This window comes from Phoenix dactylifera, chromosome 4, assembly GCF_009389715.1.
Source record: "Phoenix dactylifera cultivar Barhee BC4 chromosome 4, palm_55x_up_171113_PBpolish2nd_filt_p, whole genome shotgun sequence".
NCBI classification, from domain to species: Eukaryota; Viridiplantae; Streptophyta; class Magnoliopsida; order Arecales; family Arecaceae; genus Phoenix; species Phoenix dactylifera.
In genome coordinates this window covers 29,123,973-29,135,561 of record NC_052395.1, presented here as the reverse complement: position 1 = coordinate 29,135,561, position 11,589 = coordinate 29,123,973, and the positions used below count along the sequence as shown (strand labels likewise).

The 11,589-nt window shown below is 37.2% G+C and overlaps 1 protein-coding gene across 1 annotated transcript; it reads left to right on the top strand.

Annotated features, from left to right (window-relative positions):
- Positions 1-310: 310 nt before the first annotated feature.
- LOC103711351 (serine/threonine-protein kinase STY13-like) lies at positions 311-9,792 on the top strand. The gene is made up of 6 exons (XM_008797462.4): positions 311-1,575; positions 7,770-7,891; positions 8,191-8,393; positions 8,486-8,660; positions 8,896-9,030; positions 9,254-9,792. The coding sequence occupies exons 1-6, from the start codon at positions 1,254-1,256 to the stop codon at positions 9,455-9,457; spliced, it is 1,161 nt and encodes a 386-aa protein (XP_008795684.2). The 5' UTR covers positions 311-1,253; the 3' UTR covers positions 9,458-9,792.
- The last annotated feature ends 1,797 nt before the right edge of the window (positions 9,793-11,589 follow it).

The window sequence follows — 11,589 nt, the reverse complement described above, 5'->3', positions numbered from 1 at the left end:
TGAATTTTAGGGTCCTTTTGGCTCATGATCGAAATAGAAATCAAAATAATCATATTCTCCAATATATTTAGTTTACGATTAAAATTAAAATTAAAATAAAATTTAAATACTAAAAATTTGATTGAAAAAAGAATCGAGATTGCATTTTGCCGGATTGGCGCTTTTATTTATTTATTTATTTTTGGAATCGGAATTAAAACTTCCCCCGACAGCCATATATTCTGATTCTTGAGCCCAGGCGCAAAACCAAACATTCTCTAGGTTCGGTGGGTATATATCCCTCGATTCAGGAGACATTTACCCGCCGTTCCGGAACTTACTATGTTCGGGGTCCAGCTACGAAGTTTCCTCGAATATTCTCCAAATGCCAATTCAAAGAAGGCGAAGCCGAAGAACGAATCCGGGCTTGGTTACCAAAAAAGGAATCCGGACTCTCTCTTGCTGGCTTCTCCTCTCCGCTTTTGGACTTCCTCATCGCCTTCTCTCTCTCGAGGAGGCCTTTGCTGTTGCCCATAGAACCAGTCTTCTCCCTCTAGGGGTCCGATCTCTCTCTCACTCTCCCCCCTCTCCCTCTCTCGCGAGTTTGGTGACGCCCGAGGTGATGTCACGCCAGTTTCTTTCTCGCGATGCTTTGATTGGTTTGAAAGCTATGGCTGAGGGATTGAGCTAGGGTTGCGGTGCGCGGTCAACGAAAGCAACGCTTTTTGTAAGGGGTTTTTTATCTCTGTTTCAAAGTTGGGTTTCTTTCTTTCTTTCTTTCTTTATTGGACTTGCAGTCGGTTAGAATTTTTCTCTTTCGTTTTTCTTTTTGCTGTTTTTCTTGCCGTGTTCGTGTGGGAATTGGACTCTTTGGGTTGCTTTTTTTTCTTATCGTAGTACAATCGGGTTTTTGAATTGTATTCTTTGTTAAATTCTGTCAGTTGGCTTTGACTGGCGGTGGAGATCTGGTTTAGTTCTTCTTTTTCGAAGCAAAATTTGATTTTTTTTCCTTTCTGAAGTAGCTGGTTGTAATTTTTTCCCCTGTTTTCATATGATATATCAGTTGATTAGGTGAATTCTGTGTTGGGGATTTGTTTTTAAGTTGGGGGCTAACATGGTAAAGGAGGGAGCTTTCTAGGGTTTGGTCCTATTTAATGTTGGTGGTCGGGGCATGATGAACCGACTGAAGAGATTGAAAGTTTTAGAGTTTGCTTAAATTTCCTTTTTCTGGGACCTTTGTTTTTTTGGATTTTGTGTTGGGTCGTTCTGGCAGTATGGGTTCACGGAGTGGAGAGAAAGATGGAAGTGTGGAAGCTGCTGCTGAGGTGAAGGAGGGGGGATTTAGATCGAAATTAAAAGGGTTTGGGAGCTTTGGCAGTAAAGATACGTTTTTAAGGGCCGATAAGATTGATCTGAAGAGCTTGGATATTCAGTTGGAGAAGCAGCTGACTAAGGCATGGAAAAAAGACAAGAATGTTCAGAGATCCAAGGAAGAATGGGAGATTGATCTCTCTAAGTTGGAAATACGTTATGTTGTGGCCCAAGGGACCTATGGTACTGTCTATCGAGGCAATTATGATGGCCAGGATGTTGCAGGTACTTTCCCATTTCTTTTGAGGTGCTAAAATTTGTGAAGGTTTAATGCTCTGTATGTGTTGTTAGTGCATTTTGTTCTTATCTTTTATTCACTAAGAACAACTCTTCTGCAATCAAAGAAACTGAATGGTTCTATTCTAGTTGATGAAAATGTTTCCTTAGAGCGTCAACTGATATTGCTCTCTTTTAATCTGTATGTTTCTGTGGAGTTGGTGCTTTGGTGCTTGATTACTTATTTTTGTTAAACTGGGGAAATAAATGATATTTCTCTCTTTAAGCTGTATGTTTATGGGGAATTGGTGGGTTGATTATTATTTATGTTAAACTGTGTTAAAAACTGGTTATGCTGTAGTACAATTCACCTAGAATTATTAATTCCTAGCAGTCCATTGTTATTACTATATCTATTTTTTCTCCCATTTACTATTGTTGCTAATATGTAAAGATTGGGGCAAGTGGCAACTTTTTGTGAGCTATCCTTATTAACTACTTTCCATTAGAAATCTCCTTCTAGGATAGAATGGATATTCAAGATTCTGTCATATTTGCAGGAAAAAGGAGGTTAAACAACATTTTCAAGAAAATGAATGTGCACGTGCAGCAGACACAATTCAATAATTATCCCACAAAATGATTTGGAATGTTCTTTTTGTTTTTAAAAGTGAATTTGCATTGCAACTTCTTCTTTTGGTACATCATGAGGCTTCCCTCTTTTGAACACCTAGACATACCAAGGAAGCTTAAATGCAATAACACACTTTTTCTAGGGAGTAGTGGCATTATTACAAGAAAAAAAGCAACATAGACTAATATACCAAATATAGAAACCAGTCAGGTAATTAAGTATAAACGAAAACAATATAAAGTCAACCATCACCTATTTTTTGCTCCAAGACTGTCAAAATCTACATTCCTTCTTGCACGACACTTCCTGTACAAATAGGAAACCTTTGAGAATAGTTAAGATGGTTGGTTGCTGATACTGCCTTGAATGCCAACCACAAAGCATATCCTAGTGCCTGAGCAGCAGGTAGAGATGCAACAATATACATCAACACTGTATATATGGACTGTGCTTTAACAGGGTCAAAAACTTATAAACTCACATTCTCTCAAATTGAAAGAACTCTATCTTGCTGTTAGTTTAGAATCACTTGATCATGAGGTCCATCTCTTGTTATAACTAGGGATGGGCATTTGGACCTGAACCAATTAATTTCACATGTTGGATTTTAAGCGTCACCTACAGATCAAGCAAGCCTGATCCGTTAACAGGTTGGGTTGGATGTGTGTCCATGGGTTTTAACCTGTTGGATCGTTATGATAAATATAATTATATAATCTTATGTTTTTTCTCTTTATGCTCCCCTTTATAATGAAAACACCCTCTTGTTTTATTTGCTTCAAGGGAGACAAATAAGAGAAGTGTGACAACCTTGTGGGAGTTCATATATTTCCAGTCATGGCATGGAAACATAGCCAACCATGAAAAATAGAACTCTAACTTTGTTATCTTGGTATCTCCCTCTGTTCAACAATCTATAGTCTCTCCATCTTGCTTTATCTCCCTGCTGATTGGGTTGGGTTTAAGCTTAGGGTTACTTTAGTTTGGTGGTGGAGATAATTCAACACGAACAAACATAACCCCTCGTGGCCTGTTATTATAATTCCAGGCATCGTTTTATCTCACCGTCCATAAGGCTTTTAAGTTTCCCTTCTGTGAGACTTGCAGCATAGACAGAGACCAATAACCTCCTTGATGGTAATAATAACATTTCAATTTTTGATCCTGTTGAACAATGTTATCAGGCCCACTCTGGCAACAGGTAGTCCTTAAAATTTATACCTTTCCTTTTGTCTATCTGGCAGAAGTATAGGTAGTCATATTTATTTAATTGAAGAGGCCTATGTCAAGAATTATTATCCTTCCACAAATACTTTCTCAATCTGAATAAAAATCGAATAGTTCTTCTCAACTAAGTTGAAGAAATCATTTCTGTGGTAGGGAGTTGTCCATGAAATTACATGCCTTATTTTAGCATCGGTGATTGAAAAAGATTGGGTACCGTTGGTGAGGCTATTTTAAGTTGATGCTGCTGATTCCATAACACAACAATATCATGTATAGGCAATGAAAACTATGGCAAAACCTTAGTTGGAGGAGCACCTAAGGGAAATACTCATATTTGAAATTATGGGAAGTCTTGCTATCCTAATCTTGATAATTTTTGGGAACAAACTTCCTTGAAACATTTCTTCCCCAAAACCTTTGGGCAGGCTTTGTATATCCATTATATTCTATTCAGCGAAACAACTCTATCATAACAACATAGGGTGAGCCTTGGTGCAATGGTAAGGTTGGGTTGCTCTATTGTGATTGGAGGTCACTGGTTCAAAAAATGGAAACAGGCCCTCCGCATGAGGGGGTAAGACTGTGCTTATCTAACCCCTCGCAGACCCTGCAATGGCAGGAGCCTCAGGGGTTGGGACCGGCCTTTTTTTAACTCCATGAGAACACCATTCTTGTTTCTTTTTGGAGTTTTCTTCATTAGAGTTTTGTTATTCCTATTTAGATAAGTCCATTCAAACACCATTCTTGTTTCTTTTTGGAGCCTTCTTCATTGGAGTTTTGTTATTCCTATATTGATAAGTCCATTCAACTGCTATTATAGAATCACTTTACATATAACATCGCCATTAAGAGGTAAAGAGAATATATATTTCTTGTACTTCTTCTTAAAGTCTTTCAATACATTAATCCATCTATAAATTTTCATCTGTCCTTGCTCAGGTTATCGGCCCTCCTTTGAACCTTAATTTAATCATATTATCTTGATGATGTTGGGGTCATTATAGCATATGTTAACTTCTTTTTTTTACTTAAAATTCTCGTATGGACTTTGGATGAGTCATCATGTTCCTTGTCATCATTTAAGTTGTTTGATTAGAATACTTGTACATATGAGTTTTCAGCCGAACAAAGTGAGCTTAGACTTTTTTGGTTAGTTTTCTACCACACTCTCAAATGAGTTGTAATTTTTTCTGCTTTTTTATTTCTTTATCTTTATCCTTGGATGGTCTAATCCAAGACTATAATAGGGACGTTGATTTAAGTAAACTGTTCGTAATGTTCAAAGTAAACTGATCGTAGTGTTCAACCCAAACTGATTTGTATCCATGCGTAGATCAGTAGATGGATGTAGCCAACGACTTTTGGAAACCCGTCAGAAAACTGTAATAAACCCTCATCATTATCATCTTCACTCTTGCTCTAATTCTTTGTATCCAAGTTGTGTGTATTTTTCACCTATTCCTGTATAGCGGGCGTGCTAAAAAAATTTCATCCTGCTGACTTTTAAGTTTTCTGGAGCCCTTGAAATGGCTATGATCCTGTCTGTTTCTTCAGTGATTCAGAGCATAAATGTATTTCTACAGATCTTGTTAAATTAATAATACTATTTGTGAAACGAAACAGTTTGGGTGAGTCTAACTAGTAAGACGCTTCCAAAGATCTTAAAGAAAGACATCTGACCTAGATCTTCCTCAAAGTTTATATTATTACTACTATTGAAGGGCACGGGAGATCTTTTGGTGCTTGTACTGGTTTTGCTCTGCTGCGAGGTCTATGTAAGCATGTATTATGTGCATATAGGAATTATATAGTTCCTACCTAGAATATTGATTGTCATGAACAATTGTCTTCAGTGCAACACCTATGTCTTTTGATTCATAAAAATATTTCTTTTATCAGAAAAGACATTTTCCATAGTATCTTTTGTTTGGCGAAATCAGTTATGGGAACAAATGCAATTTGATTTTGCTATGAAACTTGAAGACAATTCGGAAGTATTATGGGAAATATTCAGTTTCTGAGTGGACTGCTCGTATTTTGCTAGTCTTACTCTGAGCTGTGTTACATAGATATTTATGTCTGTCTCGATGAATACGTGTTGTATACATTTCTGAATTAGATATGCATCAGAACTTGGACATTTGGCTTCTTTTTTTTTCAGCTTTTACAGGTAGATGGATATTTGATCTTCCAGTAATGAGTAACCCATCATGTTGATGTTGAAAATGGCCTTTTTTTTTTAGAGATTAGTCATGAATGTAGATATTGAAATAACTTTTTAAACTATCTTTTTGAAGTTTGAAAATGATAACTATAATTATTTTTTTTTTCTACATATCCCTCTATATCCTTTTTGTCCTCATGTTGAGTCAAACACTTGGACACATGCTGTAACTTGATTCTCGTATCCTTCTCCATGCAACACTAACTCTGAGTGATTCCAATTTCCCAATCTCGTATTTTCACTCAGCTATTTGCTATTAATGTTTTTTGTATCTGATATAAGTATGTTTACTCTCTAGCACAATGTTCAATACAGATACTGCGAGGGTTTCTTTTTTTTTTTTTTGCTAAAGCAAATGATTCATATAGTTCGAGTACGGATACATCCAATAAGATCAGAAAATAACAAGTTCTAGAGCGCTCTAGGCAATTTTTTCTCACCAACCCATAGGGTGCCCCTAGAATGACTGGCCACATACGAAGCCACCCAGTCTGCAGCTCCGTTTGCCTCTTTAAACACATGCTTAGCCTGGAAGGCCACACCAACACTCATCATAGCCCAAATATTCCGAAGCAGGGGGTGGCCTCCACCACCGCCATTGGAGCCACCCTGTATCCAACCAATCATGGTTGCTGAGTCGCCTTCCAATATGATTGCACTGGCCTGTAGCACACGCTGAGCATGGCTCAGCCTGGCCCATGCCGCCCTCAGCTCCGTGCCAGTAACTGAAGTATCGAAGATCTGGCAGCCGCCAGCAACCACTACCCTGGAGTCCGGGCTCCTGATGACGATGCCAGCACCTCTCTTTCTGCTGCTGTCAAGCACGCATCCGTCAAAATTGACCTTGAGGAAACTCGGGGATGGGGACTCCCAGGTGAAGAACACCATTCGAGGTGCTATCCGAGCAAAGAGGGAGCCCTAGGTATTCCGAGCTATCAAGGGTCCTATGTCTGGCCTGCATGAGTGATCTTAGATGCCTGTACTCAGGCACGCTCCACGGTGAACTTTGGAGACAGACTGCTCTCACTAAATGTCTGAACATTCCTTGCTAGCCAGATTTGATAAGCCGTACAGGTCGCCCCAATGGCCACCTGACGTGTCTGGGGGGCGTCGGACCAATGACGAATCACCTACAGGAAAGGACCCAGCCGGCTTTAGGTATCCTGCGGGATCTCAACAAGTCTCTAAACCCTCCTAGCCCGCACATAGTGGAACAGGACATGATCCACGGTCTCGTTCACTTGGCAGTCCGGGCATTGGGGTTGGATTTTGACAACCTTTACTGGAACTGTTTTCAATCTTCTGTTATGTCTTCATACAAGGAACTTCGTGAACCTGTGTTTTCTAATTGATTGATCTTTTATTTCTGTTTCTGCTAAAATTCAAACATCTTTATGGTCTCCAGAGCTCTATTCTAACAATTCTAGATTCCTTCAGCATAGTGATAGGATCACATGTTAATTAAATCAGCCTGAATCTCATCCAAGATTAGGTGATGAAATTTGAACCATTTGGAACATGACCTGTTTTGTGTTATATGAGACCAGAAACCCATCTCAAGGTAATACATGTATGATTTTCCCAGTTCACATGAAAACTTAAAGTACTATATAAAAATTTATATGGCTTTTGGTGAAAACTCCATATGTTTCTTTGTGTTGTTAACATATTCTTAATGTGTTGTTAACATATTCTTAATGTGTTGTTCTAATAAATCTCAGGTATAGAATCATCTGCACGTGCTTTATGAAACTAACTTATCTGTGGTTGTTAATAAAGCTAACTTGTTTAACTATTCTTATAATGCTTACATTTTTCTTATTGGTTATTTATTGCATACAAGTTGACTGTCCTGATTGATACCCCATTTTAAGGTTGGGTCTGATCTGATATGCTTGCAGCTCTATATGGACGTTTGTGCAAGAAAAACCCTCTAAAAATATAAAAGAAAAGAAAATTTTACTAAGAACTATCCTTTTTATCCGTTTGAACTAAGATAACAGTTTCAAACAGTTCATACTTGTTTCGGCAATGTTACAAATGATTGTTTTCTGATAAAACAGTTCTGTTGTATCCTCCAACAGTAGCGTTACGAAATAATCAATTTTCATATTATAGTGAAGTTGTTGGACTGGGGAGAAGATGGTGCTGCCACGGATGCCGAAACTGCTTCCCTTAGGGCATCATTTCGACAGGAAGTTGCTGTTTGGCATAAGCTTGACCACCCAAATGTTACAAAGGTAAGCATCTCCACAGAGTATGTTTTAACTAGTAGCCATTATGTGTGATCTGTGTGCTCATTCCAAGTATCATGGTCTTAGTGCTAAATTGTAAACATTTTAATTGTTATTAGTTTATTGAGTCTTGTCTGGCATTAAATTTCAATTATATTAGACTCGGGGTGTTTCATTGTTTCTTTGAATCAATGCTTGTGCCGGAGCTTCGTGCTGTTTCTGGTCTTTACATGAGAGTTAATTGATATTCCTATTCCTATCCCTGCTTGCCAATCTTATTTGTAAACACAAAATCTTTGATGCAGTTTATTGGGGCATCAATGGGGACAACGGACCTTAAGATTCCACATTCCACAAGCAGCGGTCAGACTACTATTCCAGCTCGAGCATGTTGTGTAGTTGTGGAGTATCTTCCTGGGGGAACACTGAAGCAATATTTGTTTAAAAATAGGCGAAAAAAACTTGCCTATAAGATTGTAATTCAACTTGCCTTGGATCTCTCTAGAGGGTAAGTGATGGTGATATTGAGATCTGTTTTTTGTAGTTAATAAAACTGAATACTTAAAACATGCATTTAACAGCAGCATTATTATTTTGCAGGCTGAGCTATCTACACTCAAGAAAGATTGTGCATCGGGATGTGAAAACTGAAAATATGATATTGGATGCCCATCGAAACCTTAAAATTGCTGATTTTGGTGTTGCTCGTGTCGAGGCTCAGAATCCCAAGGATATGACTGGTGAAACGGGAACCCTGGGGTACATGGCTCCAGAGGTGTGTATTGCCTATATCTAACTACTGTTGTTGTAGCATGAAATTTTGAACTATCATGATCATTTGGTGTTTACCAGGCTACCTGAATGTTTGATAGATTGCTATGTATTGGCTCAGTAAATGAATACCATGGTAACAAGAATCTTATTAGGACAGATATAAGACCATTTTGCATGGGTAGAAAAGTCTAGTTTTTGTTTGAGTTATTCAAGGAATTCTTACAAAATTTGACCAGGTCCTTGATGGGAAGCCTTACAACAGAAAATGTGACGTCTACAGCTTCGGCATATGTTTATGGGAAATCTACTGCTGTGACATGCCTTACCCTGATCTCAGCTTTGCTGAAGTCTCCTCTGCTGTTGTTCGGCAGGTTAGTTTGTTACTTCCCCTTTCTAGTGGATATGTGATTATGAGGAGCTTCCATTTTCACTTGTTTTCTGAATAATAGGTTGATTTATAAGTAATATAAATAACATGGCTTTTTAAAGGGCTAATATGAACCTGTTCATTAGTTTACTGTTGAAACATATACATAGTCCAGGTACCTGGTAATAAAGAACTAAAGATTGTAATCTTTTCTAATTATATGCCAGAATTTACGACCTGAGATTCCTCGATGTTGCCCTAGTGCTTTGGCAAATATTATGCGAAAATGCTGGGATGCTAATCCAGATAAACGACCTGACATGGATGAAGTTGTGAGGCTTTTGGAGATGATCGACACGAGCAAAGGAGGTGGAATGATACCTGAGGGCCAGGCACGTGGCTGCTTCTGCTTTCCATATCGTGGCCCGTGATATCCTTTTTCTTTGGTCAACTGCCTTCTTTATTAGTGTACATGACCCGAATGGCTATGTGGTGCTTTCAAATTGCTAGGTTGGTGTTAATGATCTGGAAAGGCTCCTTTGAGTTAGATGGAAAAAAAGATTGTTTATTACATCGATTATCACTGCAGCGATCTATGGATCTTGAAGTTATTTGCATCTTTAACAAGGTTATTACTATAATCATAACAAGTTGTGATTTTATTGTCGTTATAGTTTGTACAGTCTCTCATGCTTTTGACAAACAGATGGTATGTGATTGTTGTATCATTTAAATCCCATTTGTAATGCCATTCATCATTAGTCTACTTACAATACCAGAATTATAGGGAGGTTGTGCGACACTAAAGTAAAGCAGATTTTATGTCACAGGACCCTAGTAATATAGTGTCTCAAGTGTTACTGTTGGCTGATAGTTTTCAGCAACTCGAATCAGGGTTATGAGATTTTTCTTTTTGCATATTTCTTTTTAAAAAATGCTGAAAGATGTTGATACCTATTGTATCAGAGATGAAATGAAGGCCATCACCATGGAAACTTCTAAAAAACAGGTTACAGTTTTTAGGACTACTGAATCCTTTAATTACTTTTTATTTTTCATTTTAAGAATACAACGATAGGTGCAAAAAATGGCTCATTACCTTCATGAGTTTTAAATCAATACAGACTAAAAAGGAAAAGATACTTGGCACAGTGCAAATAGATCAAACAACATCTCTGTTATTGAACACTTTATTTCATTCAATGATGACTATTATCTAACTAGCCATTGTGTATGTAAAATGCATCTGTTGTAACTTAACTGGAAGGATTCAAAAACTATTATAATGATATAGAAGGGAAAAATGAAAAAAAAATATATATGACTGACCTGGATTGGCTGCCTTTTTATATTCTCTGTTGATATATGAAGGCTGAAGATGGATGCTGCTGGTTTCTGTTCTCTTCAGCATTGATTTTGCTTTTCTATCTTATTTCTTCTTCTCTTTTCATGTACCAAAAAAAAAAAGAGAGAGAAAACAGTCTTGACCTGGAAAAAAGAAAAGACTCAATTATGTGCAAGGGACTATATATAAGATGCCAACATTGCCAGGGATAAATGTAAAATAACAATCAAGCATTAACATGGCCATGAACAAAACTGGTCTGTTGTTCCTAAGCCCTCTTCGAAATACAAGATTTGCATGGTTAACACAACGCATTAACATAACAGAGAATGCATATGTGCACATTAAGAGCATGTAACCGATAGGATCGGTTGGAGGTTAAAAGAAAAATCTCAAAAGGTTTTTTTTTTTTCATATATATATATATATATTTCATTCAATGGGGATCCATGCCACAACCCTTTGTGCTCTCGCTTCTCTCATTCCCCTAGTTTTCCCTTTTGTTCTTCTTACATTCTACCTATGCCGATGTCGCCAAACAAGTTACTGAGCGTATTCCCTTTTTCTATATGTGCAATGTTGCCAAACAAACTTTAAGTGTGCTCCTTTTTTTATTTTTCATGTGCAATGTTCCTTAATTTTTAGATGCAGTCATGCAGGCACTGTCTTTGTTGGTGCACATTATAGACGGTTGATGATAACTGTAAAACCTACTTTGTGCAAGCAGGCAATTTTGAACCATGGTATAGATATCTATTCAAACATAAGTTTGATTTATGGTGCAATACTGCTTCATCCTATCATAACAGGAGTTGTATGGTTGACGCACTTGATCATCGTGCATGGGAGAAAAAACTGGCAAAAGTTTTTCCACCTATCATGAAAAAAATCATAAAATGCTCTCGCATGTCATACAAATAAGGCTGAAATTGGATTGGATACTTATATATTCATATCTATATTTATTTTGCTTAACAAATACAAATATGGATACAAATGTTAGTTTTATGTGAAAATTAATATTCATATTTGTTTTAAACGAATAAAGATAAAATCGGATGCTGAAAGTATAGATATAAATATGAATATAAACAAGATAAATTAAACTTTATGATCCTAGAATCAATGATATTATTAAGTGGATGGTAAATCAAGTCAATAATATATTAATGTAGTTATATATATTTTTTAAAAGTGTATGAGTGCTATATAAAATTA